Raw genomic sequence first — 24,662 nt, 5'->3', positions numbered from 1 at the left:
TAATTAACTGTTCTCAGAGTTTCATCTACTGTCAAAACAGCTAACAAATTGGACATCCAGCTCCAACATTGTGGGAGCTCTGTTCAGGGTCTTCTTCCTCCCCTGTCATTTGGCCTCTGATGGTCATGCTCAGCTGCTTCTGGGAAGAGGGTTTCTTTCCTGCCTCCCTTTCATTACCGAATGCCTATTCCCAGCCATTCCCCCTCTTTCAGTTGATGCCACAGTTTGCCACACAAGCCCTGGTGCTTTTTCTGCAACCCCTCAACTCCCTCTTCGCTGCCTCGCCACCTCCCCCCCCTCAAAACCCCTTACCCCTCCCTGTGTGACTGGCTTCCTTTTTGATAACTGACCCCTCCTCGTGTTATTATTCGAACCCACTATTGTATAACATGCCCTTTTATATGAGGTTTCACAAAGGGCCCATTTGATCAGAGGGTTACGGTGTGCGATCGTGAGAAATGCAACTACATGGTGGTAACCTTTGTTTGGGCCAAAATGGTGGGCTGACCTCATCGCTTTTAATGCATAGCTTGGGCCATTCAGGCCCAAGTCTCACTTGCTGAGCACATTGAATTCAGTAGCCTGTCACAGATATTGCCTCTCAGTTATCTGGGTCTCCAGCTTGAAGAAGAAGGTGGAGAGAACTGCAGTTTTGGGGGGATACCAGCATCGCACGCTAGCTTTCCATCCCAATATAAACACACAAGAGAAAACCAGAGCAGCCTGTGATGTCGTTCTTTAGTGGTTTTAATATACACTCTACAATAAATATTTCCATCATTTGATGTAATTTACATTTTTACAGTAAAAATATATTTATATATGTAGAAAAAAAACAGGTTACATAGTCTCCAAAATGGCCTCATAAAGGCAAGATAGCATGTCAGCTGAAAGTCAGATGCTGTAACCACAGATAGCTGCCGTGTCTAGCTTCATTATACTCATTTAAACATTCTTTGTTGCTGAGCTGACTAACTTCTAACAAAGGGTTTTCATTCGTGAAATTATTGTTGAGCTCTCCTGTACTTTAAATGCCTCCTGATTTAATAAGAAAATAAGCGTTCTACAGTTTGTCTGAATTGGAAAAAAATCTAACAGATTAGATAGTCAATGTTTACATACAAGCCAGTACAAAAAACAACAAAAAATTATATATCGAATCCAAAAATGAGGCAAAAAGTGTATTGGCACTTGACAGGAAAAGTTAGTTTGCATGAAGCACATGGTTTTCTCTTGTAGTGGTTCTTCTGTGCTGGTTCATCCACGGTTCTCCCTCAGTGGTTTCAGTCCTCAGCGTCCCCCTGAGCGCTGGTGGTGGGAATGTTTAGTCCGCTTGTTGAAAGGGTGCGCGGGGACAGGGAGAGGAAGAACATCAAACGGTCTCTTCTCACTCAGCAAGTGCCCCCTGGGTAGACGCTTCATGAAGTGGGCCTCCCTCTGGTGTTGCTTGGTCTTGGAGGCCTTCCTGGGGCGGCCCTTGCGTGTAAAAGCCATGTACCAGCCCTCGTACTTGGCGTTCTGGAGTGCAGTGTAGTTGTTTTCCAGAACAATCTCGGTGAAGATGCAGTCCTTGCCTCGCCCTTTCCGCTGAGGAAAGAAAAAGACACGAGAAGCTGAGACACATTTGGACAATCTCCAGGAATCAGAAACACCATCTTTATTTCCAGACAATGAAATATCTCTCAAAACCGAATTTGTTCCGGCTTTGAATGAGTCTCAACAATTGCCATAAGCTTGAAATCTGCAAAATACATTTCCAAGGAACACTTCACAATGTCGCTGTCGTCTTATGCAGCCACAGAACTATTATTTCCAGATTACCTTGCCGATCAACTTCCCCTTCTTGTTCATACATATGTAATATCCTGTCTTCACCCCTTTAATACGAATGCGACTTCCAAAAGAATCCGTCTCCACTTCCAGTTTAGCTGCATAGACAAAGAAAGCAAATGCGTATAATGAGTTGATACAGTCAGGTCACGGTGCAAGCATGCAGACAAACGACCTCTGCATTTCTTTTTTCTGGGTTTTTTTAATGCATGGCAGAAAGAATATGAAAATGTATCATCAGCATTAAAGAAAATCAAAGTCTTCTAAAAAAAAAATCATGACCAGTCTACTAAAGATGACATAAATTCTCTCTAAGCCCTTTTTTGTAATCCAGCAGCCACCTTTAACAAAGCATGCTAACCTTCCAAAATAGCATCAAATGATAGTGATTTTGTACGGCGTGATTGTTTTCGAATGTCTGTAAATGCTGTGCTGTGATGCAGCACAGACTGGGGATAAAGGAGAGAGTGAATACTGCGGTCAGAGACACAACCACCGAGCACAGAGCAACGGTCAGATTTGGGCCAGTTACAACAGTGACACCCACTTAGGATGTGTGGAGAGTGTATGCATGGCTGACTCTTGCTCTCTCTGTGAATGTGAGTCTAGGCAAAAGAAATTTAAAAGACAAAAGTGCACACAGGAGAGGACTGGAGAGGAAAAGGTATAAAGTGAAGATGCTGACTTCACCGCTCCTTGTAAACTGAGTCATACATTGAGTGTAAAGCAATGAAAATTCCTCATAAAACCAGCCTCCAAGTAGCAGGCATCATGCATTGAGAGGTGGATGGATGGTGGCGGTTGTGGTGGAAAGATGCCTAGACGCACCAAAATTTTGGTGACAGAAATTATGTTTCCTTTTAAGTTTAAGATCTTTTTTCCTCCAGTTAAATGTTAAGAAAAATGTCCCTGCTGAAGTCCATCATAACAGGTGTCACAGACTTTCTGCAACACCAACACACTAAGAAAGAATTCATCTGCACAAGACATAAAAGATGGCAACACTGATGCCACTAACAATGTTTGCAACTGTGGCTTCTGTTTCTACTGGCTCAAACGGTTTTCCACAGGCGGCCAAAAATGACATAATTTATGCTGCTTTTCAACACCGTCCTGCGCGCCATTGAACTTAAACAATTCCGGTGTTTGTAAGGTGAACACGTTTCGTATTTTACTGTTTTCCTGAGGTTTAAAGGCACTGAAATGTAAGAAACGATGGCCTTTAACTGTCATGGGGTTTGACTGATCTGGCCATAATACACGGGCTTGAAGAAGTAAAGTCGCTCGATCATTTTAGAGACAATAAAAAGTGATTCCCCTGAACGGATTAACATATGTGCATCGTTTAACTACCTATTTATTGCATAAACTACAGTGAGCCTAAATACATTATCGCATGCGTAAATTTGGAAAGGTTAATGGTTAAGTGAGACTATTCAGCAACTATTTAAAAATAAATCCCCAAAATATATAAATATATATTTGTTTTTTTAACTATAAGATTTAGTCCTCCCTGCTGGTCTTATTTAGCGATCACTTGTATCTAACCGTGTGCCGCTCCGTCTTCTCCGTTGGCGTTCACCCTCTTGTTGGCCAGGACCTGGACGTGTTTCCCGCTGGTGCGACTGTACAGCTGGTAGGTTCGGGTCAGCCTGCGGCTCATCCGGTCCGATAGCCGGCTCTGCTCGGTAACGTGGTGCTTGAAATTCGGAGGGGACTGCACGGTGTTCTGTCGAGAAAAAAAACACCCCGAACACGTCAAGGCAAAATATTTATTTCACCTGTCTGGAAATAAAAAGCCCGTCAAGTCACTGAGCCAAGGCCCCTGCCAACAGTTCATCATAGCATTAGTCATTTTTAAATAAACCCAAAATAAAATTGGGTTATTATGAGTCTTTTCGGAGATGCTTTCAAGAAACCTCGTGGATGACATTTCACTCTGTAGGTTGTTTTTTTTTTACCACCGTTGATCTTTCACCCCTTCATGACTTTCTCTTTTCCCCTCATTTCAGCCGTTCGCCGTCCACATGTGTTTTAACAATTACCTTTTAGGCTGGAGCTTACCGCTTTTCAAGATGTTTGAATTGTTGCCAATTGCCATAGCACTCATAATAAAATGTTTTCATTGTTATTGCAGCCTATTGGAGAGGTGGAGGGAGTGGGCTATAAGCTGCTAAGCACTGCGCCTTTGGTACCTGTTAAGTTTTGTTCAAATTAATTAGCCTATAGAACTTTATGCAGCGTTAGTGTCTTTTTTTATTGAAGTGAAAGTGTGCGTTACCTGTGCGTAAAAGCAAAGCGCCGTGAACTGAAGTAACCTGCGGCAAAGACAAAATCAATTAAAAGCTTTAACTTGTTGCTCAGAATGTATGATTTACACAGAGAGCTACATGAAAAAAGATGTTTTACTTACAGATAACCTAACCTCGAAGTTCTCAGCCTCATCTTGTAATAGTTCAAATATTGCTTCATGAATACTCCACTGATTCGCTGCTGGAAGCTCTCGGAAATAAAGTTGCTCCTGAAGGGGATTTCAGCTCAGTTTTATCCCCCTCTTGTTACGCATAGAAAGTGATACCCGTGGCAATTAAGAGATCCAAAACTGTCAGGGTCCCATACAGGTACGGCATCTACGCTCCATTCTACTTATAGGATAGGGGGAAAAAATGGACGATTTAAAAGCGTTAATCCAAACTTTAAAGTCCCGAGAAAGCGTCGCTTTCACCAAACCACCTCCATTAAATCCTCTTTGTGACACTCAGTTGTTCAACAATGAAGATTTAAAGTAGAATGAATCCCACTTGACTTGCTTTGCCACCGCAGTGAAGAGTTTTAGTTTTACGCACCGATCTTTACGCACCAGCGATAAGATGCGTAGCCTACCGTGGGTTTCCTAAAAAGAAAGGTGATTCGATATGAAGGAAAACTAGTGAATGAATATCACGAATACTAGCGCCGCTCCGTTTGCTTAAAGTTTTCAAGCAATGTCACCACAACTGTCTTTCTATAAGATGCGCAGATAGTAAAGCTCCTGCTTCAACCTTCCTCCCACACGTGTATTTCTTGTGGTTGCCTCCAGTCCGCATACAGCATCTGTCTCCCTCTACATTTAAATACTTTAACTTGCGGGAAAGTCAATATCCTCGGTGAGAGCAGGCGGAGCGTTCAGCCTGGAGCCAAGTTGAAACCGAATACTTGTTAAGTTACTTAGCCTGCAACTATTTGGTTGCAAATCCATAAACACCGCATTCATCAATGAGTTGACTTTATAATTAAACACCTTATGAGATGAAATATAAACTAGATCCTGTCACGAAAAAATCGGCTTATTTGCGGGTAAATTGGTAGACCTGATCTACAGAAATCTAATAAAAACAGGCCCTTCAAAATCTTTTAAACCAAGCGTTTAATCACAGTCTTACACATTAATCTTATTCACGCACATGTTTTGATCTTGCAGTCAGTGCACTTTGTTTTCTAAAAGCAGAAATGTCCCCTTGAAAAAAAAATCCTTGGCATGTACTTAAGAAAAGCTACAGTTACATTAACCTATTCCCTGACTGCAGGTTAGAGGTTGTTTGGTGGTCCCTCAGGACACACCTCGATGTACTTTTTCATCCTACATATGTAAGTAATATGTATTCCATGTGAACGCATGACACAGAATGGTTTTCACATAACATCTAAAGCCTTTGCCATGGATACAAATGCTCTCTCACTCAAAATCACTCTTCCACAACTTTTCACAATCATGGTTTGATTTTGAGAAGTGTGTCCTGGCCCATGTGTGCTACTTGCAGAGGATAGTTTCATACACTACATCATGCACTTATATTGTAATTATTCTTTGTGACAGCAAAGCAGCAGCGTTTTCTTCAAGGGAAGATCACTGTTGCATAATTGTCTCATGGGTAAAATGGGAAACTTCAAACGCAGCTTTTCAAGTATAAAATCTACAACTGAACGAATGACCCCTTGCAATCTAACATATAAAATAAAATTAGGACTCATTTAATTAAAAAAAAAATCAGATATATTTTTATATGTCATTCTTGCTGTCATGTAACTTTTGCCTGCCTTCAAAATTTCAGGAGGATTTTATATAAAAAATGTTATATCATTTCTTTGTCACTTGGACTGATAAAGCTTCATGTTTGCTTCAGATGAACTTTGGTATATTTTTGAGTTGAATAATTTCTGGAGACTTTGTCGCCAGCTTTTTTACATCACAAGCACATTAGGAAGTTGACCCCCTATTTTTAGCTAACACATTAGAGAATAAAGGAGAAACAAATACAGTGAAAAAAGGTTTCAGTGTACAGTATAATTAATATTTTTAAGCAGACTTAAAAAAGTCAGCCCAATGTCATTTGTAGACGTGAGGAGAAATACAGAGAAATGTGAAACAAATGTTACTTCAAACCCCTCTTCTTGACTTTTTATTGCTCTTGTGTGTGCAGATAAAGCATTAATCATAAATAGAGAAATGACCGACTAAACACACAATCATAAACTGCCTTCTAAATCTCTACTGTATATCTTAGCCCTCACAATGCTGCAAGTGAAAGTAAATTTAGGTAACTCCGGCAAATCAGCCTTGATAACTACACTTTAAATCAGAATAATATTGTTAACAGTATAGTTTTACAGACTTCAGGCCTCAAATCTGATTATCGTCCTAATGAGCCAAAGCAGAGTTCTGGCTTTGACTCTTACCTGTGAGACTTAATACAAGCAGGCCCATGTTCTTTGTGCGAACAGGATGGGAAACTATTGCACCCTTCACACAGAACAGCTGTACAAGAGTAAAATATAATACATACGTAATTATGTGAGTTTGGTCAACGTCTTAGTTGTAAATCAGTCATTTTAGCCAATGCAGGGGATTTAGAGGGTGAAAATGGACTGCCTTATTAGTTCCAGCGGGACACTGCAACAAGTGATTTTGCCACCTGGACCAATTCTGCACTTTGTTCTTTCATATTTTGACCCCATATGAAGCAGCGATTGCACATCCTAATATGAAATCCACATGCATGACAATTAAAGCAAGTGTTTTTTTTGTAGACCACACAATGACTTATCAGTATAGTGCACGTGACTGTGTGACCCCAGATTAGTTCACCCACGAGTCATTTAAAGAAAATTTGATTAAGAGGCAAAGGAAACCTTGAGTCCCATATCGAGGGTTTCTTTTTATTTTAAAGCCACTGTACATCACTCACAGTCAAAGTTTCTATTTTAGGTTTAGGGGATGACACAAAAGTATAGTTTATTATTTACTTTTTTGAATGTCTTGGGGTTATAGCTCATGCTGATTGTCTCCCAAAATTTTAGCTTCTGTCTTTGTTAACTTATAGTCAACTTATTTGAGCCGAAACCAACAAGAGAAGGTCAGTGCTTTTTTTGTGAGGAAAGTTGTGCATGTTTAATTAATTTTGACAGCCTCGACACATTATCATTGTAATAACTGTTACTTATGAATGATAAATTAAAGAAAAAACATTTAGGATGAGTTTTTAACTTGGCTTTTTTAGTTTGTGATTTTATAAGTGCTTTGTGAGTGAACTGCCCTGAAAAAACTTCTGTAAAAAAGTAGAAATTAGGTTTAAAACTTGTTGGGGGAAAAGTGGCTGATATAATGGCACTGGCTTAATAAATGTTACCTGGGATATGTTACTTGAATATTTAAAATTACATGAGATGACTGACACAACTCCCTGTATGTATGTAAATATAGGTTTCCACTAGTGGTCTGGCAAGTTTGCTGTGTTCTGCTCCCGCCAAGAAAAACGTAACCTCTTGTTAGCTGAGAAAAAGGGTCTTTACACTTCAGTTTTTGCACAGATTAAACAAACAAGACGTGATGTTTCAAAAAGCTTTAGATGTGCCTTTAGGGGGGTTTCTGGGGTGCTTTTAAGATTTCTACCTAGCAGCAACCTCTGAAAAATGAAACCCATGTACCAAAAACTACAGCTCCTCTAATGCAAGAGTGGGTAATTAATTTTCCCAAGGGGCCACATGAGAAACTGTTGTGCAGGGATTCACCAACAAGCTTATAAAGAGATAAAACCCACCACAATGGTCTCAGGTTCTCGTGGGGACTCTTGGGAAAATGATTTGCCTACCCCTGCTTAAAGGCTGTCTCCAAAAGTGTTGACTGTCTGGTATAAAACAAACAAATCAACAGAAATATTTTGTTCTCTGCAGTTAATTTCCTGCTTTTGTGTCAGCTGTATAGGAAGTACTTTTTTATCTCTAAAAATCATTAAAGATAAATTGTTTTAAGACTAAAAGTTATACTGCTCTGATAAGCCAGTGACAAAGCCTAAGCCACGAGCTGTCTGCCAGACTTCAGCCCAGATAATATGAGTCAAAGAACTAGAACTGTTTGTTGGAGTATTTGTTGCAGTTATTTAATAGATATTATACCTTTCTGCATAGTTAACAGTAGCAAAAGGCCATCTGTGAAGTCTAATCTGTAGTTTGGTGGTAAGTAACCTATGAATAGCATAGGTTACTTACCACCAATCAAGAGTTAGCCAATGCATACAGTCTATGGATGCAACATATTAACCCAACTTGCTACTATTTCCTGGTGTCTCAGGCTGCCATTCAGGGCATCAAAAACCAATGCTTGACTTCTCACACACAAAAAAAGAGAAAATAATGTATATTCCAGGACTTTAATGTCTGAGTTTTGAGCCAGTATTTTAAATCATTAGAATATTTCATTTCAAGTTTGAGTAAATTACACATAAAGCAGTAGAAATATTGTATCAGTGCAGGTAAAGACTGTTGACTTGACAGTTGTCCAGATGATGAAAGCTGAGCCACATAAAGTCATTGCTAAAAAGGCTGGTTGTTTGCAGAGTGCAGTATCGAAGCATTTTAATGGAAAGTTGACTGGAAAGGAAAATTGTGGCATGTAAAGATGTGCAAATAAAAAGGATGAGTGCCTCAAAGTTTTTTGGGGTTTTTTTTTGCATTTCATTTGGAAATAAAGATCCTACAGTCTGGATAAAGGCTTGGTGTTTGAACTCCAGTGTGACGTTCCCGGAGTATGTGATGGTTTGGGGTGCCATGTTATTTGCTGGTGTGTTTTATCAAGTCACAGGGCAGTGCAGTCACGTACCAGGAGATTTTATGCTTCCATCTGCTAACTAGCTTCATGGAGGCGCTGATTTCTAGCAGGACTAAGCATCTGCCCATGGTGCCAAAACTACTACCACATGGCTTGCTGACCATGTTATTACAATGTTTGATTGGCTAGCTAACTCTCCTGACCTGAACAACAAAGAGAATCTTTGGGCTATTGTCAAGGGGAAGATCAAAAACACCAAAATCCAGGCTGCTAACACCTCAGCAGTGCCACAAGCCGATCGCCTCCTCGCCACGCCGCACTGATGCAGTAATTCATGGCAAAGGTGTCCCAACCAAGGACTGAGTGCAGAAGTCTGACATTTCTGCATTTTCAAACCTTTTTTTAAAAACTGATCTTAGGTTTTTGATTTTCAACACTTCTAAGTCATAATCAATATATTCCATGATGTAGACACAACCAGGCTGTCAGATTCCCTCAGTTTCAGGTTTTTATAATAACCCAATGCAACTGCAATCTGAATATAAATCTTCTTATTTAACTCGCACAAAAGTTAATATGTTTTCAAAAACATCAAACTTTTGTGTTAACTACTCCTTTAAACAACCACAACACCTTTGTCCTTAGTGTAGTATCTGCCCCTACAGCAACACAGTGCTCAGTCTGGTGCTGTAAAGTCCATACATCTCTTACATTTCACAGCAGTCTACAACAGCCACTTACAATTTAGAAACAATTCTGTCTCTGCAATTATAAACGACATTTGGTTAAGGTGACCTGTCAGGCAGTTTTGGCTAAAATTCTCCAGACTGAACATGAAAGGTTCCTCATGAAACCTGATCAAAAGCTATATTTTTTATTCTGCTTTGTTACATACCTAACTGTCTGCTGCCTCACTCCTGAAATTCTCTAGTGAGCAGCTTTTCTGGCCTCTTAATAATTTTGAGAAGAGTTGACACAGGTCCAAGTTTTGCCCCAGATCCCTGCTCCTTTGCCTTTTCTCCCAATGCTGCTTTTCTCATTTGGATCACAGTTTGCTAATCCAAAGCCTTGGTATCAGAGAGTGAGGTACAAAGACACCGATCACAGGACGCTGTGAAAAAAAGTCAGGGAGAGGAACCTTTTGGCAAAGCTGCGCATTGGTTATTCTTAGAAGAGAAGTGACTGAATGTCTGAAAAGGCCCCAGAGCAGACTACCATTCAGTGAGAGGCATTATTCCCACTAGCTAATGCAAGACATAAAAATACACACTCTTGCATAAGGCCAGCCAATGGAAAGGTAGACACCATAGATGAAGAGAAAAAGCAGAGCCAATGAGCATGTATGAGTGTGTTTGGGTGGAAAGAAAATGTGAGATGTTGTGATTCACTTAGTGTCATCTGCTCGCAGTGTTGCTCACTCCCCAAACCTCAGCGGTTTTTTAGAAGAAAAACTCTTCAACCACCTGTTGTAATTATGCACTGCTGCTTTGTTGCAACAACCTGGACCACATAATGTGCCTGTGACCACATCACCGCCTCAGCAACTTACCTTGAACTGGCTGGAGAGCATGCTGGCTCGCATCAACCGCATCTCTGAAGGCTACAATTTGTTCCTGGCACTGCAGGACAAGAAGGATTAATGCCATATGATGAATTAAAGCATTTGACTTGTCTACTGATGTTTAACTTTGGATGAACATTTAACTGAATATGACAGCTTAATAAGTTCCTTTTTGTTTTAAGCAAATCCCTGTCATGTCTGTCAATCTTTTAGAAACAAGAATATTTCTGTATTTAATGCTAAAAAATGTGGGGGTTTTTTTTTTTCATATCGAAGCCACAATTTAGACTAACACAATCGAAATAAAGTCGTAACACATAAACAGCAAGTAATCATTCATAGCTCAGGGTGGAAAAAGTAAGTAAGCTTTTGAACTATTGCTGTTGATGTAATAGAATAACGGGGAGACCTACTACTACTGCAACCAAACTTGATGTTTTTTTCTTTAGTGCATTTTAGTGCTGCTAAAATTTGCTCTAAAACACCCACCAGTGGAACCAGTAATTCAGGGCTTAAATACTATTTAATTGGTGTTAGCGTGTGGTACTGGTAAAGCAGCTCACTTGTGTATAAAACAATAAAATATTTCAGAAGGCCCTGCTTTGCATAGTAATCAAGGAGCTACCTTAGTTGATATTCAGTTTTAATTGGGTAAAGTGCACAAAATTGTTGCAGTATTTTAAATACCTATGACTGACCAGAAGAGCGCTATCTTCCCTGAAGACTAGTGCCTTGTGTTTTAAAGAAAAGGATCTGGATATGCACCTCCACCTTCTTCTGTCTCAATGGAGGAATTAACATGGAGAGATGTGAGCCACCGGGGGAGATGCAGACTTTTGTTCATGCTTGTTTGTTTGTGGTTTATTAAACAGACTTAATGTTTTATTATAATTAATAATTACATTTATAACAGCCAACATAATGATTATTACAATTTTTTAAATTCAAATATTTATTTATTTTTTTCACTTTTAATGAGTGCTTACATTATGGTGGATCATCAGTGTTTTCTACACCACTTATTAGTGACCTCTATAAACTCCTTGAAGCATTTATTTATTATTATTTAGCCTCATTAAAGTAATCCACCAAATTAATTTTAATTAAAGAGTTTTTTTTAGTTCTTTTTTCTGGAATCAACTGATTTGATAATTCGGTTTATTTTGCACAAAAACTTCCATATGCAGGCAATCTCGTCTGCAACACATTTCAAGGATGCCCATAAGTTTTGCTTCAGGGTCGAGGTTAAACGCCTTTAGTCACCTTACTGCACTGAAAAATCCTGTACAGTTTCTTCAGGAGCATGTCTTATTTTTTTAATCATCATCTTAGAAATTAATTATTAGTGATGGAAAGACAGCGTGTGAGGGACATTAACTGTCCCTCGTCTGCTGTATTGCACCATTAAAATGAGGTAATGTGGGTGGGGTGAAGGTGGGGTGGGGGTGTCAGTCTACCTTTCAGCCACAAAGAGCAGCTCAGTTACACAGCCATGATTTGGTGAGTGTGTGTGCGACTGTGCATGCGGGGGTGTCAAAACGCCAAAGCCTGAGAAAATTGTTACAGCGAGAAAATTTGGAAAATCAAGCCATCCAATGACGTTCAAAGTACTTACTCGTGTTTTAGTGAAGTGGAGAGCTTGAATGACTTTTTAACTGGATGAAACGACTGTCTGGGAATGACCCCAGTGTGTAGAAGTGATTAAAGGACCCAGTTTTGCCATAACCCAAATGTGTTTGCTTAACGACTTTGAGTGGTGCTCCTAGTACTATTAAATAAAGCTCTCTGCTGAAGATTTTAACAACTGTTGCGTACAGCAGTTCTGTTTTGCTATTTCGCTCTGTAAACGTAGTCAGTGTCTCAACAACAATTTTATCATCCAGTAAGTCTTAAATTACACTTTTTGCTCTTGTCAGTGAAAACAATGGCCCCCACGGTGTCATCCCCATCAGTTCCCTGTGCAGGAAGATGTGTGTGTGTGTGTGTGTGTAGTGTGAAGTGCTGGCAGTAAGGCAGAAAGCTGGAAAGTTGTCTCTGGATCAGTCAAAGCGGTCTTCCTTCCCGAGCAAGTTGGATGTTTCTGCCGTATTTCACCCCATAACCCCCCACCCGGAATGGAGCGTGATTTACTGTCTTGTAAACACATAGGAAGTAGCATTGAAAATGGTTTAACAAAGTCAATAAAAGCAGACATGGCTCCTATCGAGGGGGCGGTGGAGGAGTCTGTGGTAGCCGCAGGCAGGTATCCTCCTCTGCCTCTCTGGTTTCCTTCGCATTCATTCATCTCTGTATCTGCATCTTTAGTCCTTATCTGTCATCTGTGTTTCTTTTTTCCTCCTTCGCTTTAACTTTTTAAAAATCCCCCTGTTTTATGCACTTTTTTCACCTCCTCTACACCCTCCTTTAAACTCCCTCCTCTTTCTCTCTTTCGCTCTTTCTGCCTTTTTTTTTTTTTAAATTTCATGCGCTGGGCAGTGGACAGCCAGAGCAATTGCTTTAACAGACCTACCTGCAGGGCTGCTTAGGGCGGCTCTTTTATCTGGGCTCTGGAGAAAGAAGCCCCCAGCCCTGAAACAGCTGTGCAGACCTGGGAGTGAGAGGACCATGAAAAAGGCACAGAAGAAAGAAAAGAAATTCAATGGTCCTCCGGGAGTCATACCTCCCAATGCCTTTCTCTTGCTCTTTTTCTCTATCCCTCTTTCTCTATACCTTTCTCCTCCTTGTTTTTTCTCTGTCTCTGCCTTATTGTACAACATTTTTTTCAGCTATAAATTGTCTTTGCCACAGCTGAACAAATTCTTAATTATATTTATCTTCTGTCATATGTTTGATACGCTCAGCTTTACCACTAAATCGTTGAATTGCATTACAAGAAAGATAGTTACAGGATGAACTCTTGAACATCAATGAAGGGCGGGTACAGGGTCAAACTGAGCAGTAAGAAATAAATGACTAATTATAAAGATGGGTGTCAACCTGTTTGGGCATTACCTCCAGCTTCTCTGGTACCCATGAGTCCAGTGCAGGTTCAAGATTAAACCTTGCATCATCTCTGGGTGCCAAAGAAATGGAGGACAGGTCTCCCTGTCTCTGGATTTCCAGTTACTTCTCACACTTCTTTCCTTTCAAAGGCGAATGCTACTCTCTTCAGACTCTTCAATCAAATCTTTCAAGCCCTTTCATCTGTTTACTTCTGTTGCTCCCATGTCTTTTAGGAGCTGAACAGCTTATGCATAAAGCTGCAGCATCCAACATGTGCTGGGTTCTCCAATCAGCTTCTTTGTATTAAAAAAAATATCTGCATACTTCAAATCTTCCTCTTGAAGAAAATGTCTACTGCCTCTTCAATGGAACATTAAGCTTAAATGATGAAGAGAATGGTTTTAAGACTGCTGGACCAGATCGTATGTTAGGATGGAAGTTTTTCAGGAATCGGAGCTTCCTGCTGAGACTGACTTTCAGTTCTAGTTTGATTCTGTCATCGGTAAAGCTACTGACAGTGTTGCCCTTGTCATGTCTGACACAATGAATATACTGAATTGCTAGTGGAGGATGAACTTCACCATCTTGACCAATTTTAGGCTCTTGTCATGTGACCCGTAGCATCTTAAGGAGTCCAAAGTCTTGTGCCCTGGATTTGGACTATTGCAGATGAGCTGGTATTCCTCCCTTCCAATCCACTGCTACAGGTTCACTTGATTGAAGCGTGTGCTGTATGCTACCTTGATAAAAAGAAAAGAAACTAAGCCTTGCCCATGGGCTCTTCCATGGTCCACCATGCTGATATTTATACTAATGAAGCTCGCCATGTTGCTCTTGTTCTTCTTAATTCACCAATGCTCTTCCTCTTCCTGCTGTCATATACAAACCTAATTACAATAATAATAATAATTATAAAAAAGACAATGCTATGATTTGCAAATCTCATGAACCCTTATTGTATTCACAATAGAACATACAATATATACTCAGTTGTATATAGTATTTGTATTCTATTTTAACTCTAATGTATATAGTACTTTATTTTATTCTATTCTATTGTGTGCAGTATCTTATTCGTTTTACTATTATCTTCTCCTATTCCAGTGTTTTTCTCATTTTTGCTATGTAACTTTGCATTGTCCACTTTCTGCTGTAACATAACAAATTTCCCACGTGTGGGACTAATAAAGGTTATCTTATCTAATCTAATCTTAAAGACATTTTACCATTTTATGAAAAATATTAGTTCATAGTGATATTGATAGCAGTGATATATCTCCAAAAAGATGGGACAGGTCAACAAAAGACTGGAAAAGTAAGTTTTACTAAAAAGAAACAGATGGAGGAATATTGCACAACTAATATTTTTATTTGGCACCAGGTCAGTAACATGATTGGATATGAAAAGAGCATCTTAGAGAGGCAGAGTTTCTCAGAAAAAAAGTCGGGCAGTGGCTTGCTTCAAAAAAACACAAATTGTGGAACAATTTCAGAATAATGTTCCTCAACATGAAATTGTGAGAACTTTGAACAGTCAGGGAAAAGTCTGAAAATCAACACTGGGTGCCTGTGATCTTCAAACTCCCAGGTGGCACTGTATTAAAAACAGGTTTGATTCTCTCATGGAACTCACTGCATGGGCTCAGGAGCAGTTCAAGAAGACTACTGGATGTTGTTTAACACATATTTTCATGGGATGTTCAGCAGAATTGTATCACCAGCCATAATAAACTGTCACTCTTGTGCTCTTCAGCTTCGCTCTCGCCCAGGACGTCGACACACCCAATCCTTTTCAGCATCCTAGGTGTACACAGGATTATCCATGGAACATAGTATATTTTCAGGGTAAACACATCTGTCTTGCACCACTGGATAACATATCAAAGGCAGAAAACACCAAATCACAACAAGCTGGAATCTTGGAGGGCCAAACCAGTCCTTACATTCTTGAAGTATGTTGGCTTTCAACAGCTGGTTATCTCCTTGTTCGTTATATTAACTACAAGATTTAACAGCTTCTGAAAGAGACTTTCTCCAAACATCCTTTTTCCTGACTGCAGTGATTTCTGCAGCATCTTGCTCAGTCTTCCCTTCCTTGCTCCTTGATTCAGGACAGGTGGGGGTATCACCTCGGTGCTCACATGACAGGACGTTTTCCCCAGGAGGGATTTTCTCTTCAGCTGTTTACCGAACTGTAGCATGTGAATGTGTATTTATTTGAGTTTGAGATATTAAACAATAAATAATATCATGATTCACTATTTATTGCAACCAGCTGCTTAGGTCCTAGTAATACATTTTAGGGTTGGTTAATGGTTTGAACACCTAAAGTGACCTATAAACATGTCTGCCTCAACAAAACATTATCAGAGAATCAAAACAATGAGCTGAAATAGGCTAAATGTTTTGTGTTAACATTGTGCTGATGGTGGTACTGGAATAAGATGCCCTTTCACATTTCATACAACTTAAGTCAAAATATAAATGCATACTTTAATTTTAAAAAATCAGTTTAGGATTGTTGTTTAGTTCAGTGAATTGTTTCTACGTTTAGAGTTTGGATTCAGAGTTGTATTCGGGTCACTGATGTTTATGTAAATCACCAGTGATACTGGTAACAATAACACACATTGAATTGTTTTGATGTCTGAAAGAAAGACAAAAGGATTAATTTTCCATCTCTAGAATTAATGATTTTCTGTCCCAGCTTCTGAAAACCAAAAAACCAAGAGCTGCAGTTTTGGAGCTAAACGTAATGTCCCTGATGCATCATCACCATCAGTCCACTCTGTGGTGAGATCACCATTCTGGTTTTAAAATTCCTTGCACTCCTCCAAGAGGTGGGATATAATAAAAAAAATGAGCAATTGGTGAGAATCCCTACCATTCTCGGGGGTGCTGTTCAAATAGCTTCTCTGTTTTATAACGGTTCTGTTTTAGCCTTTCCAATCCCAATTGATAGTTTTCTCTACATACCAGCCCCCCCGTGAACCACCTGCATTAGTTGATTTGTTTGTGCTGGACGCAGCAATGCTTGCTAGGGTCAGAGCTGTGACTTGGGTTCAATTGCTTTAGATTGCCATAAGTGTGTAGTTATGGTAATCTAAATGTTTTAGGATGTGTGTATGCAGGATGTGTGGGAGAAAAAGAGAGGTGAGGCACAGAGGCAGTGAATTTGTAACTGAGTAGCCATGTGCTGTGTGGGGGTTTTGCAGTCACATCACTAACATTCATTCCAGTCAATACCACATATAACCCATAGATGTACAATATATTTGGCTTATAGCAGGCACAGGCACTATTTCATGCACTGAGGAGTCAACTGGAAGTCTGTGTTTCACTTCTGTTGCTGGTTCAGCATTAAAAAAAACCCAGTGAAGTCTTTTTCACTTTGGTTTTTGTTTAGATTAAACACGTGTTGATTAGTGTTGTGGAGGTGCCAGTAAGCAGTTCTGATAAAGAGCCAAGATTGCTGTTTTCTATGACTGTAGCGTCATATTTACCATACAAACACAACTGCAGCATTACTTCTATTATCTAACTCGAGCCAAGAAAACAAAAGCCTGTATTGCTCAAAATGTCAAAGTATTCATTTAAATAAGTGTACACGTACACCTCATTATGTACTCCATTTCAGCGGTTTTGCTGTTTTTTAGAGAAATATTGATAAAATTCTACACACCATTGAATGTGCTACACATGAAGATGTTTGAATGTGTAGCAAGAGTCAGCAACTTGTGCAAAAAAAAATAAAAATAAAATAAAAATTATCAGTTCAAATAAAGTTGTTGCCAGGAAAAGCCACTTTCCATTCATTATTGTCAATTGTTATAAAGGCCACTTAATAGAAGGGACTTAAATGTTATAACATTTATGAATTACTAGTTAAGTATTCCAGCAGCATTGTTTCCTCACAGTGTAAAGCCAACTCTAGGAGATGTAAAAAGCTGACCTGTGAATTACCTGGCCCTACTCTCTCTTTCCTACTTTCCACCCTTCTTCCCCAGGAGAATCTCCACAGAGAGCGGGAGAAAGATAAAGAGAGAGAGACCACAAAATGACAAGGAAGATGAAAGGATTAGAAATATGGGCGGGAAGGGTAACTGGTCATCATGAGGGGCTACGTATGGTGTATGGCAGGTAGCAGAGTGAGAAAGCAGAGAAGAGAAGACCGAGGAGGCAGAAAGGAAAGAGAGTGGACATGGCTGGTGTTGAGTGCTGTTGTGTTTGTTTAGTCCCCTTCAAAGGCAAGCTTAATTATTTTACCATGCTGTGCCTGCAGAGACTGCAGGATTCATGGGCTGCTCTCAGCCCGTATCTCTTGCAACTGAGGTCTTAACCCTTTGGCTCCCACAAAACACTTGAAAGATTCCAGTCAAAGCGATGATCAGGCTCGGCGGCCTGCAACAAAGATCATTTGGAAATGTTTAAATAAATGACGGCCAACATTAAATTCAGCATGTTTTTCATCTTAACGTTAATAAATATCTCATTCCTTCAGCAAATGCTGGTGATGATAATGCACGGAGGTCCTGTTACAGAACATCTTCACAAACTTGAATCCCTGTTAAGGGTTGGACTGTTGCTTGCTGTCTGCAGAATAGTTTGCTTTTCACCAGTGGGTGCAACAAATCTAATCTCAAAACATGTCAATAACAGCTTAGACATTAAACCTAAAAATAAAATAAAATAATACAACGTTTGATAGACCAATTTAAATATGAGAGTAATAATTTGACATTAGTAGGATAAACATTACTTTTGTCATAACTGAATTAAATTAATTAAATGAAAACATACATTTGAAGGCACCACCAAGAGTGAATTAGCTTCAGTTAATGGGGGAAACCACACGTTTGGCCCTGTCCAGATTCCCTCACTGCCACCTCTATGATTCCAATAGAAAGAAATGACTTTGAAAACAACATATTGTGATTAAATCACTAAAAACACTCATTTTGTCAGTGACTGAACCTTCACAGAGAACTAGGTAAGCTGTTCCCCTTGTTTTTTCTCTAAGCTGGACCCAGCTAACCAAATTTTCCCAACAGATGACTCCAATAACCCATTTAAAGCCTTGCCACATGGTAGAGAACCCAGATTTGACATTATTTCAAGTTCTTTTCAATTTTAAAGATGTGGTAAAGACTCAAGTTTACTAGATATTTGACACATTCATAACACATCTATGAACATGTCATTGGACATCTGTAAATCATACCCTTCGATACATCTGGGCCATAACAGTTTAATCATGACAGCTGTACTGTAACTGGCTCTGTGTGTGTGTGCGTGTAGCATTTGAGATAACAAACTTTCACACTGAAGCTTGAATTTCTTCTCAGTCGATGGGAAGTGGATCTGATTTTCAGGACCTTCATCGTTGGTTATACCTTACACTCTGTTTTTTTACAGCTGGAGTATCGTGCACAAAAGCTCAGGGATTTACATTAAAACTTAGTGACTCCTTCAAATAAATTGTATAACAGGAATAGTGTCAGTGATCTTGTTCACTCAGTCCTGGCAAGCACACAGCAGATCACTTTACATCAAATGGGAATGCCACTCACTTTAGGAATTTATATGTGTTATTACTATGGTCTAGACAGTCTAGGACAGATGTCATGGAGATGTAAAATTGTACTTGCTCCATAAAAGGAACAAAGTATGAAAGAAGGTAAAGGTGTCAAGGTGCAATGGAGGAAATGTATTTCACTACAAAGACACTTATTTGTCAGTTCAGTTTAAAACAAGGCAGTTTAGTCCAATAGTGTCAAAGAAATACATTTTTTTAAGGAAACCCTTAAACATAGTCACTGGGAAATCTGCAGGTATTTTCTATTGCGCAAAAAATATGTCGCATTACTTCTCCCCACTGGAAAACATTTTTAAACTTTCTTTTTAAAGAAAAACAATGTTTTAAGAGTCCTAACTAGATTAAATGACTTGTAAGATTTCCTGCAGTGTGACAGCACCCAAGGTGATTTCTCTGGGAATACCATTTTCTGCCCCATAACTACCAATAATACAGACTAAAGCTTGTGGAGGTATAAAAAGAAATAAATACTCAGAGGACTCACAAAGTCACTCCTTCATCTGCTGAACAGTTCCAGATTTTACTTCCCGATGGCAGCGGTTTGGGGCTTTGTATGTGGTTTGTGGCTGTAGAGATGATGTGTTCATTACATTAGACAGACTGCACTATAAATTAACAGATAATATAAAGCTAACAAAGAAACACCAACACAAGAAATGAAAAGCTCATAAATGTGCCTCGCATTAGGGGCTTTCGTATTCTACAAATATATCCTATTATGATGACTTCTGCAGGTTATAATGGGATTTTTTTTTAAACCATTTTGTACCGTTAAAATAATAAGTCACAAACATGCACAGAAAGCCCAACATAGAGATGTTCACCAAGCTAATATACATTTGAAGTACTTTAATCAAAAGGTCCAGTTGTCATAAAAACAAGGGAAATAAATCATCCTAATTAGGGTGCAAGGTAGGATAAATCTAATCCCTTCACCAACTGTAACTGGACAGCATGCATCTCTGTCATAACTAATGTCAGTCATACAATTACAGTTAGCCTCCACTAGAGCAAAATGCCAGTTCCACTGAGTTCAGCTTCTCTTTTACACATCTGTCTGATTTAGATCATAGATTATATTAAAAAGAAAGAGTTATTGATGCATTGTTCAGTTACCTATTTGACAGAGGACTGCTGTTTTGAAGCCTTCAGATCAGCATTTTGACATTTTCGGATGAGGGGGTAGTCCTGGGGTGTTAACAGTCAGTGACAACGCAGGCTTAGTGAGATTCATCTGTACTTCACTGTGATACTAAATGGGATCCTAAATTTTGATAGTAATTAAAAAAAAAAAATCCAGAAATAACGTCACCTGTCATTGAAACTGAATTGTCAACTCCTCAGACTCCTATACATAACCTACATTTTAATAAGTGAACAAGATCACTCAAAGTGGTCATGCCTGTAGTAACGCATGATTTAAACCACTTAGTGTATTTTTGAAAAGAGGTAAAAGTAGTTTGACCAAACCATGTTAGGTATGTTTATTTCTGTTGTAATGTCAACCTTTTTAATACCATGGCGTTTAACACCTTTGGGACTGACTCACCTTTGAGGCCAGTCTCATGTGGTTATGATTGTAGTCTTCAATGCTGGCACCAGTATGCAACACAGTGGTTAGAAGTACTACCTAACAACAAGCACACACTGGGTTAAACCTGGACCAGTATGCGGAGTTTTCATGTTCTTCTGTGCTTGCACGAGTTATTTCTGGGAGCTCTGGTTTTTCCCACAGTCGAAAAACATGAAAAGTTAACCCTGGCTTTCTTGGATGCTTTCATAAAGACATTCTTAACCCCAAGTGTTTTACTTCCTATTTAAATAAAGTTTGATCAAAATAGATGCTACTTGTTGCTGCTATCACAGGGTTGCCATGACATTTTGCCAGCTGATTTTGTGTCTTAATTTTGTACTATGTTGTATCTTTTCTATACTGCGTCTTTAGAAATGACCTGTAATAACAAGTGATTCTGCAGCACAGTTTTACCATCATGTCAAAATCCAGTAATGATGAAAGTCCTGCACGCTCATTTAGGCTGCCCACGTTGATTCTACTGTCACACTCACATGACACAATCACTTGCACTTTTAATAAATGTTAAGCATTAGGATCATGTTTTTGCTTCATGTCTGAAAGTTAGTCTGCTACCTGCTGCCCCCACTGTCTAAGCACTTCATCAGCTCCTTGTCCACTGGGCAGCTACCTGTAGACTCTCAGCATAACATCACCATTCATAAAACTCCCTATTTGCTGTCTGAAGCTTGTTGTTGGAGCCTAGATGCATTACTTTTGGTGCTGAGCTGTATTTAGTGCTAATTATCTAATGTTGGTGCTGTTCATCCATGTTAAAGAGATCAGTCTAAAATACTTTGTGATGTGACCGGTATTTTAGTGACACACCTGGGCTTGGAAGCAGTGATCTGCCATTTCTCGCTGTCTCAGCACAGCAGTAAAAGTCACTGTAAAACTGCATCATGGAAAGCGACCCCTCTGCTCCTCTTCTTTTGTTCTTATTTCACCTTTTTTTGTTTTGTTTTTTTCCATCCCTTCATCTCATTTTCTATTTCTGTCTGCTACACCCCGCTTTACCATTTGCATCCCCCCCGTCCCCCTCTTTCCTCTGTAGTCTGCAACCTGTGGAAACAATTAGACCTTGTAAGCAGGGGCCTTTTGCCCCCGTCGTGTGGTCGGTTTAACCTGTTGCTCCAGAAGGATCTCTCCTCATAGTGCGACCACCACCTTGTCAGGCTCAGTGGGTGGGTTAAGGATGATTTGGGGGGTGGGAGGGGGGACTGTTTGTGATGGTAGGAACTAGGAGACCACCAAGCTGCTTTTAAATGTATCTCCTAAGGGTTTAGCTGCTTTGAAATGTCAGTGACACAGCAAGATCACAAAGACGCTCTGAAAGAAAATGGAAAATCTTTACGAAATGTGTCACTTTCTTGTTCTCTGTCATTATCTTTTGTATGTTATTATGTTGCAGGCCTGATAGGATAAGGTTCATCCACTTTAGGAGTAAACAAACTCCTCTTTTAGCACGAGAACATCGCCTTTCACACTCATTTCACCCTCTCCTTAACTGCCAGGAATGCTTTTAACAATTCACTGTTGGACACAGAGCAACATGGAACGCTGGGAGATTGTTGCATTCCAAAGGGGAGCATTTTTTTTAGTTGCTCTTCACGTGTCAATCAGCGACACTATCTCCTTGTCACCCTAAACCCCCCCAACCCCCACCTCTAAGACACACAAACACACATACACTGTGAACCTACAGCCCGCTTTACTGCATCGCAGTTTAAGGACATAGTCGTCAATGTGTTAAGCACCTAAGAATGCAGGCCTTATGGTGGGTGTAGGACACACAAACACAGTTTTCTCAGACTTCACACAAAGGTCTCTTCCACCACTAACATCTGTGATGTGGGTCACTGAGGAGCGCCTCTCCTTTGGTGACACACAGTAAGCACCAGATCTCTTCCAGTCCTTTAAAAAAGGGGGGAGGGAGTATAGTTTTCCAGCCTCATAAGTCATGTTATTATTTTATTCCATTGTGATTTGGTTGACTGTAAAATCAATCAAGGCTTGCAGCTGAATCCGATATCTGAAATGATAAGGAGCAAGCTGGGTCACAGAGGGCAAACACACATCTCACACAATACCAGCAAACTTTCAACAGCTCTCCTTCCGACACACAAACACTTTCAGCCCTGGTGACATTCCCTGGCACATTATCAGTGCGTTGAAAACACCTGACTGGTATGTGACAGTTGCAGTTAGTGACAGTTCTCTTTTAAAGTGAGGACTGGGGAGGTCTTGGTGGTGGGTTGGGGTTTAAGGGTTGATCCATTTGATAGGAGTCCTGCTGGATACTTGACAGGAGCTGTCAGTGAGCCGAGGGGAGGGTGGTGCTTATCGATCAAACACCCCTCCTATCTGCCACGCTGACCTTCATGTCCCGAGGAGGGGCTGCTCTGGTGGGGAGACTGTAACGGGAGATGGGTGGGAGGGGGTAGAGGGATGTCTCGTGATTGTGAAAGTCAATTCAGTACAATAACAAAGCTAATGCACAGAAAACCTGCCACAGATGAACTTACCGCTTATCCTCGCCACATGAGTTTTCTCAGTGAAATTACCTTATCATCCAAACTATACAACTGACACGAGTCCTGTTTCTGACATATAAGATTACAACATCTAGAAAATGTAACTTTATCCAGGGAAAGTGGTGGAACACTAGAAAGAAAACAACTGCTATTTTTAAAAGCTTATTCTGACCGCTAGTTTGACTTCTAAAATAGGACACTATGGGCTTCTTGAGTCTCCTAATTCATTAAGGAAGATATGTTGCTAAGGTAACTAGTCCAAAACATCGTTAAAAGTAAATGCTAAAATTTTAATATACAAAAGAAACAGTAAAACTTCAACTTTATTGATGATGATGATAACCTTTTATTTCAGACATATAAAGCAAACACACCAATAACACACATATATACGGATACCTGCATATACATGTACACGTACATATGAATGTGTGATAGGAAGAAGTATGCATATATTTATTAATCCCTACCCCGTGCTTGAAACTTTATTGATTCAAAATTTTCCTCTTCACCTGCACTTCCCCTCAGTACTTGTATACATTTGCGCCACCAAAAAGAAAAAAGAAAGGCAAAAGCAAAACAAAACAAGGTAAAACTAAATATATCAAGCTTTTTTAATTAATAAAATTATTGTTGCTAAATGTTATGTTTGTCAACTAATCAACTCAATAATTCAGGTACCAACATTTACCTAACCCAAACCCCGTACGGTTACTAGGACCGAAGTTTATCAAACAGAAATTTAGATGGAAATTATTAATTTTGTATCAGGAGACAACTTTAATTGCTTTAATTACTATTTGTCACACCATGGAGGTGAAACCCGAACATCAAAGACATCATATACAGGCTCAGTTCATGGTTTGAAAATGTTGTGTGCTTGCTGTCCACTTGTATGCACAAACGCAGCATCATATTGTTAATGACTGAAAAGCAGCAGATGCCAGCCAAAGGCAAAGTTACTCATGCACGTCTTTGCAAATTTTCCAGCCCGTTTGGAGTTGAACCAATCACATGCGCTTTGCTTTGACCTTCAGACTACGACTGTTCACACGCGCACACACACAACATTTGAATTTTGTATTATGGGTTTTCAGGGATTCAGTAGTTTCCAGAATTAAAAGTAAACACTTAAATCATCAGGGCAGCGACAGGATTGGTTGATGCTGAAAAACGTTTTTCTTTCTTCAAAATCTGGCATTGTGCCAAGGTTTATTTTTGCTGGAGAGATGGACGCCGTGCATGAAACCCTGCAGCAGCAGAAATGAGTTCGACACTGGGACACCCAGTCATCTTGTGGCTGACCATAACCAGTGTTTAGCCAGGACAACCTTTGGCCACTGGTCATTAGAGCACCATGCTGGACCTGCTGTACCGTTGTCAAAACACTGCACTTGGCGGGGACTCCGCTCAGCAGAGTCTGACTGGGAAATATGTGACTTTAAAATTGTGTATTACAGATAGAGTCATCTATGTGTCAGTGACTTGTATGTAGGCTCTTT

At 39.7% G+C, this 24,662-nt stretch overlaps 1 protein-coding gene across 1 annotated transcript; it reads right to left on the bottom strand.

The window, feature by feature from the left end:
* Nucleotides 1-714: 714 nt before the first annotated feature.
* fgf8b (fibroblast growth factor 8b) lies at nt 715-4,952 on the bottom strand. Its single transcript, XM_085410576.1, has 5 exons — nt 4,244-4,952; nt 4,112-4,148; nt 3,379-3,559; nt 1,822-1,928; nt 715-1,587 (listed from the first exon to the last, which is right to left on the bottom strand). Exons 1-5 carry the CDS (start codon nt 4,300-4,302, stop codon nt 1,291-1,293), a joined length of 681 nt encoding a protein of 226 aa, XP_085266702.1. The 5' UTR covers nt 4,303-4,952; the 3' UTR covers nt 715-1,290.
* Nucleotides 4,953-24,662: the final 19,710 nt, after the last annotated feature.

Source organism: Rhamphochromis longiceps, linkage group LG6, assembly GCF_057381845.1.
Source record: "Rhamphochromis longiceps isolate RC_006_pf linkage group LG6, R_longiceps_female_GT1.1, whole genome shotgun sequence".
NCBI classification, from domain to species: domain Eukaryota; kingdom Metazoa; phylum Chordata; class Actinopteri; order Cichliformes; family Cichlidae; genus Rhamphochromis; species Rhamphochromis longiceps.
Note: the sequence above shows the minus strand (reverse complement) of the source record. Positions and strands in the feature narration are given on the sequence as shown.